The 7220-nt window shown below is 48.1% G+C and overlaps 1 protein-coding gene across 1 annotated transcript; it reads left to right on the forward strand.

The window, feature by feature from the left end:
• The first annotated feature begins 1447 nt into the window (after positions 1-1447).
• On the forward strand, positions 1448-3107 carry LOC146783752 (t-SNARE domain-containing protein 1-like). Its single transcript, XM_085634323.1, has 2 exons — positions 1448-1913; positions 2205-3107. The coding sequence occupies exons 1-2, from the start codon at positions 1484-1486 to the stop codon at positions 2474-2476; spliced, it is 702 nt and encodes a 233-aa protein (XP_085490449.1). The 5' UTR covers positions 1448-1483; the 3' UTR covers positions 2477-3107.
• Positions 3108-7220: the final 4113 nt, after the last annotated feature.

The raw sequence follows: 7220 nt of genomic DNA on the forward strand, positions 1-7220 counted from the left end.
CCAAGCCCACAAGGTCCCGAAACATAAACGGCCTTGGGGAGGCAACCACCATGTGGCCCACACAATACAGATAGTGACCAGGAGAACCAATCCCAGGCTCATTGATGACCCTAGCCCAGACTAGGTATCCTTGCCTGGCCGTGGGTGTGATGGTAAAGTGCTCCGAGGCCCAGTAACTGCTCAATCCATGATCGCTGAGCCTAGTCGGCTGGCAACAGAGGTGCAGATGAAATTTGAAGCCCCTGCGGGGCTGAAGGTTCAAGCAGTTAAGGTGAAAGTGGCTCCTCCCAACGTAGGCTGTCCTCAAGTAGGAAACTCACCCTCCACGTGGCGTGAGCTCTCCATAACTGGGTGGCTGCAATGGTCCTGTGTGTGGGATGGCCACCAGGAGCGGCACATCCGACTTGGCGGGTGGGTGAGAAAGCTGGCCTCAGGCTCACCAGCAGCCCCTATCACTGCCGAGTCTCCGAGGCCACGCATGTGACACTCTCGGCCATCGCAGCTGCGGCCTAATTACAGCTCTGTCTGCTCTCCAGGGGGTCTCAGGCAGATGTAGACCCTGTCTCCTGGGGAGGCATAGTAGGAAAGTCACTGTAGGCAGGTCTCCGCCATCTAGGATGCCCGTCGCCTAGCAGAGCTAAACATTAGGTTGCCAAATTGCCTGCCAGTGAGACCTCACCCCTTGACTAATTTCATTTTGAGTGAGTGTATTCTGCCCTTTCACACGGTGCACATCCTTACACAAAGTAGTTCCCTTCAGTGCCAGAGACTGCTATAGGAATCTTTACTCTTTGGGACCACGAAAATTGTTTTGCTTTTAGTCAATTTTTTGTCTTTAAATTGACTAGAGTACTGCATGTCCACCAACAATAGCGGTTTAAAATAATTGTGGCAAAATAAAATCAGCAATGCTGCAACCAAAAGGCTGCCAGCTAACGCCAGGGGCTGTTAATTTTAGGTGGTGTGAGCTTTAGATTTTCCATCAACCATGCTGGCATATCAGATTAAAATACATTATAAAAGAGGCAGTGAGGACGGGGAGTTTAAGGGATGGTGGAAAAGGAGTGAAGTGTAGATTGTAAGGGCTATTTAAAACACAACATTTAGGGCCATATGTAGGTAATTTATTTTTACCGATTCATAAATACCGAATTTTACCGAATCGGTATTTATGAATCGGTAAGTTATATGTAGGTAAACATTCGGTAATCATTACCGAATCGGTAATATTCCGTAATCATGAATCGGAATTTGCCGAATCGGTAAATACCGAAGTGGTATTTACCGAATCGGTATTTACCGAATCGGGAATTCAAATACACATGACTTGATGAATCAGCCAATCCTGTGCAACCTAAACCCCACCCAACCAGGAAGTGGCCACACCCAGGCAGGTGCATACAATCCACAGACTCTGGAGAGGCTGGGACTGCAGAGGAGAGGAACAGAGCAACTGCCTGATTCAGCCCTGGAAACTGCAACAATGGCCAGCCAGGACACAGAGAGGGATGGAGAGGAGAGGAAGAGAACGCTGAAATTCAGCCAAAAGGAGCTGCAGGTACTGGTGGAGGAGGTTATTATGAAGCAGCACCAGAAGCTTTTTGGCAAACAGTCACTGCAAGTGGCTGAGTCAGAGAAACGGAAGATCTGGCTTGGAATCCAGGCACAGGTGAATGCCATGGGAGTGACCCCTCGGGACATTGATGTCCTCAAGAAGCGGTGGTACGACATCCGTATCATCACGAAGAGGAAGGTGGCAGAATTGAAAAAAGAGGCCAGCCGGACAGGAGGTGGACGCAACAGGGCACCAGCCCTGACAGAACTGGAGGAGCTCGTGGAGACCACTATTGAGCCAGAAAGCATCGTGGGGATTGGGGACGCTGACAGCTCCGGCAGAGGCACCTCCAAACAAGGTAAGACGCTTGCACAGCAATGTGTCCCCCCCTACCCCTATCCCAACTCCCCAAATGTGCAATGAGATTCCCACTCCAGGACAGGTGTTAGTGCATGCTAGCAATGCATCATGGGAGATGTAGTCCCTGAAAGCCCAAACATGATACGATTAGCACAGATTAACAAGGCATGTAACACACAGTAGCGAGAAGCAGGCAGAGGACATTGAGATACTGTTTAAAAAATGTATTGTCATGGCAGCAAATCTATGCTTCAGGTACACTTAGCTGATGTTGCATTTCTGTCCACAGGCACTACTGCGAACAGAACTGCCCATGACAAGGGAGAGAGGGCACACCACAAAGACAGCGCGGAGAAGGCCACCACCAGTTCTGGCCAGGGAACGGCACCACAGGCAGTCTCACCACCACAGCCAGCATCGCCGCTCCTGCCAGCATCGCCACTTCAGCCAGCATCCCCACTCCTGCAGGTGTCACCACCATCTTCACCACCTGCATTGCACAGGTCGAGGAGGCGTGCTGCTGCCAGGTTGTATGTAACAGACTCATCCTCTGAAGACTAGAGGGGGGCGGAAACGTCCACTGTACCCCTGGATGTAACCCATGCCAGTGTGTCTTCTGACTCTGAGGGAGCACACACAGATGGCAGACGGCGCCGCAGGGCTCGGCCGCAGAGTCCACCTCCCCTATGGGTGGGCCATGGAGTCTCCTCAGGGCTTGAGGCCACCATGGTGAAAATTCAATGCATACAGGCAAGGGCAATGGTGTCCGTACAGCGCCAAATGCGAGGCCTCAATGAGACATTTGTTAACATTGACAAGGGCATCAGCGCCATGGCAGGGGGAATGGCTGAGATGGCAGCGAACATGCGGGACATGTCCCAGTCCATCAGGCTGCTGTGCTCAAAGTATGATGAGGACAGGGCAGCACGGCGCAGGGGACATTAGAAAAAGGATCAGAACACAAGGGCAGTGAACCGGCTGGCAACTGCCACTTCGCTGCTCTGCAGGAGCTCTGTGGCGATGCAGGAGGGCCTTGCGCACTGCAGCACAGACGTGTCAAGGGGGATGGTGAGGGTCACGAGTGCACTAGAAGTGCTGCTCACCAGCCAGTCTGCCACAACTGGCGCTGTGGATGCTGGGGACACCGAAGACACGACCAGCAGGAGCAGCATAACCCCCCCCCTGTCCCAGACACACGTCGGAGCAGCAGGCGGCAAGGTGGTGCCACTGGTCCCACAGCCAGTGAGGACGCTCACTCAATGCCATCCCGCACTGGTGCGCGTGGGCGCAAACACTAATGCGTCACGAAAAACAAAGACACTATTGGGTGAAGTAACCCTTGACTGACATATGTTTATTACACAATGTTGATGGAAAAGGTTTCCCTTTGTGTTGTGGCGTAGTGCTGCCTGATTAAACTACGTTATGGCATCCAACTAATGGCTGTGTCCCCTTACTCACTCAGAAATAGTTGCATGTGATCTCTGCCCGTCTCACTCTCCCATCTGTTGCTGTTGCCACTCCTGCTGCGTTGGCCTCTGGCTGTGCAGACTCATCCTCATTGTCCTCAAAATCTGTTAGTTCCACCTCTGTACCTCTCTTCGTGGCAAGGTTGTGCAGCATTGCACAAGTGGCAATTATCTTGCAGCAGAGGATGGGTGTGTACTGGCGTGCACCTCCGCTTTTATGGAGGCAGCGGAACCTGCTTTTCAATAGTCCGAACGTGCGCTCCACCACATTGCGTGTAGATTTGTGTGCCACATTATATCGTCTCTCACTCTGGGTTGATGGGTGTAGGTAGGGAGTGAGGATGAATGACCGCACGGCATATGCACTGTCGCCTAGGTGAGTAAAAGGGAACCATCAGTCACATGCCTCAATACACTATGATTTGCACTAAGTATTATGGAGCGTCACTGTTACTTACCTAGCAGGTATCCTTCTCCAAATTCTCCGGCAAGCAGTCGTGTGTAGATCCCACTGTTCTGGAAGATGTAGGAGTCGTGGGTGCTCCCAGGAAACTTTGAAACAATATCAGTGATGATGTTCCCTGCATCGCAGATTACCTGCACATTGATGGAGTGGGTGGACTTTCTGTTCCTGTAGATGTGCTCAGTGGCAGCTGGTGGGCAGATTGGGATGTGTGTGCCATCAATACAGCCAATGACATGGGGGAACTGTGCCATGTGATAAAAGTCTGTTTTGGTTTTCTGCAGTGCAGCCTGTGTGTTTGGGAAGCTGATGTAGTGGTGCATTCTCTGCATCATGGCATCCAGGAACTTCCTGAAGAAACGGGACAGGCAACTCTGGGATACACCACCCACCGCAGCTATCACCACCTGGTAACTGCCAGATGCGAGTAGATGTAGGCTGCAGAGAACCTGCACATGTGGTGGTATGGCATGCGCCCTTCTTGTTGGCTGGTCCAGGAGTGGGTGCAGGTCCCTTATCAGGTCCATGATGGTTTGTGGGTGTAGCCTGTACCTTTCATGTATCTCTGCATCAGTCTGTTGAAAGAGTGTGATGTGCTGTCTGTAAATGCGTTCCTCCCCTCTCCAAATCCTCATACCTGCTGCCTGTAGACGTAGGCGCCTTGCAATGACATACAGAGCGACCATGTTGTCCACGCTGTTGCATTTTGGGATTGCTTATATGCACTGTTGATGCTTACCACCTGCTTTCAATCTGTGTTAATTACCGACTCTTAATTACCGAATTTCATGGATTTCCTAATTACCGAATTTACCTACATATCTTTTCCCGTTTTACCACTTCATATTTACCGATTCGGAAAATATTTATTTGGTAAATATGAATCGGTATTTTAGAAGTCGGTAAATATGAATCGGTATTTACCGATTCATATTTACTGAAAACTGTTTTTTGGCCTCCTACATCTCACTTGACTAAATACCGGTCGGTAACGGGATATTTACCGAATTTCGGCCGTTACCGACCGGTATTTAGCTACCTACATATGGCCCTAAGTAAAATCACCAACAGAAGACGGAGAGAGAGGGAGAGAGAAAGAGAGAGTGTGCGTGTGTATATATATATATATATATATATATAATGTTTGAAACTCACCAATGAGTGCCGCTGTATCCCTTTGTATTTGTTTGCTAGTGGATACAAACTCTACATGTAGATATATATATATATATATTATCTACTGGCGGAAATCCGCAACATTCTATTTGGAATAACTTTTGCGCCGATTGATGAATCCTCGGGAAATTGTGAAAATAGGTGGGGCGCTCCGCTCCTACCTTGAAAGTCTCGGGGGGATTCGTCAAGCGGGGGCTGAGAAAAAAGGGGGGTCCCAAAACACGTTTTTCCCATGCAATTTTCCATAGGGACCTTTAGTCCAAGGTACAGCTCAAACGGCTGAACAGAATTACTTGAAATTTGGCAGAGAGGTAGTCCTCAGGTCAGGGATGTGCCTTTTGCAGGTCTGGTGTAAATCTGTTCAGTAGTTCCTGAGAAAATTGCAGTTAAAAGTACACGTATATCTATAAGCGCGCACCGTGCGCGTACGGTAAGCATACCGTACGCGCACGGTGCCGTGCGCGAGCGCAATTCTGATTGGTTGTTATATGTCAGTGCGCGTACGGTAAGCATACCGTACGCGCACGGTGCCGTGCGCGAGCGCAATTCTGATTGGTTGTTATATGTCAGTAAACATTCGGATCGGTCGAAATCAGGAAGTGTCGGCCGCCATTTTGTCTCTCGCAGTCTGGGGCAGTGAAAAACAAAGGTGGAAAACGTGAAAAGGGGGCAGGATGGACAGTTCCTGACCCCCTAGCCTTTGTCAGGGGGTTACTGAAGGACCCCCAAGGGTAAAAAAAAACAATATTTTTTTTTTTGAAAAATCGCGGAGTGCGCCCACCGTACGCACGTCACGCACAACGCATCGTGGGCGCATGGTGCGCGAACGGTGAAAAACCTGAAAAAAAATATATATTAATAAATAAATAACTTAGCATTTAAAAAACCGTACAAATTCACTTAAAAAAACATAGGTTTCACACACGTTATAGTTAGGAATTAGCATTTAAAAAACCTTGCAAATTCACTTAAAAAACGATAGGTTTCAAACATGTTATAGTTAGCTGTACATTTCCCTCGTAAAAAACCATTGAAATTCCCCCGTTATAGTTACCGCAATCCTCTGCTGATGACGTCAGATATTACATCACTGATTACATGTGTGTCATTCTGAAAAATATATATTTGTCATATATGTATAGCTAAAGATTAATGGAAGAAGACATGGGTAAATAGGTGTCTAAATACAGTGATGTAATATCTGACGTCATCAGCAGAGGATTGCGGTCGCGTGAGTTATAGTTGCCTGCGCTAACTATAACGTGGGAATTTCAATGGTTTTTTACGAGGGAAATGTCCAGCTAACTATAAAATGTTTGAAACCTATGGTTTTTTAAGTGAATATAGATATATATGTACCTCTTTGTATGCTGGTGGGTACAAACTTTACACCCCTGTTGATACTACGCCTCTGCCAACGCCATATCGTCCGGCTTTTCCAATTCTTGTTATTTTCATTGTCCTTTCCTTAGCCTCTCAGCTGCGAGTTGGTGACTGTTGAGGGCTCAAGAGTGGACCAAGGGCTCAACCCTGTGAGGTCATGTTGAGGGTCAGATCGTGCCTACAGTCACTTCGGCTAGTCGTGCCATTTCGGTGAATCGAGGCTAATGTCTTGCAGGATTACATGTGTTTTTTTCCCCTCCTGAAATCATCACACAGGCCAAGAGAGTGTCAGGTCTTGGCTGCAGATGTGTTTCTGTACAGTACAGGACTCAGTGCCTTCAGCCATAAAAGCTTGCTATAAATAGTCCTGCACACTGTCATGGGTGTTGGCCATTTATTACACTTCTCCTCCCTGTCAGCAGATTTCTTTCCCTAGTTTTGGCAGTGGCAACAAGGAGTCCTCAGCAGTAGGCGGATTACATCTGTGGGCGTTCTTGTTCAAAGTGCCTGGGGCGCCTGATGGATCGTTAATGCCACTTACTATCATGTTAGGCAGATGTTCCAAGGAGCTGCCCCTGTAATGAGTCTCTTATTAAAACGTGCAGCTTAATCATTCTGCCAGGGTCACAGGTTTCAGCAGGTTTTATGTTATTTTAATGTTTATCCTAACTCATCAGAGAGCTGAATCAGGTTTCTCTAATAACCTGTTGTGCTGAATCCAAGGACTACTGTGCCACAGGTAAATTAATGTTATGTTTTTGTTAACTTGTGTAACAGTGTATGCATAAATATACTTAAGGTTTTATTATATATT

Source organism: Triturus cristatus, chromosome 11 (assembly GCF_964204655.1).
Source record: "Triturus cristatus chromosome 11, aTriCri1.1, whole genome shotgun sequence".
NCBI lineage: Eukaryota > Metazoa > Chordata > Amphibia > Caudata > Salamandridae > Triturus > Triturus cristatus.

Excerpts from the sequence above, each read along its gene's own strand:
- LOC146783752 (XM_085634323.1), top strand. The coding sequence starts at position 1,484 with ATGGCCAGCCAGGACACAGAGAGGGATGGAGAGGAGAGGAAGAGAACG. Across the intron at positions 1,914-2,204 it reads CAGAGGCACCTCCAAACAAG|GCACTACTGCGAACAGAACT; the intron begins GTAAGACGCTTG and ends TTCTGTCCACAG.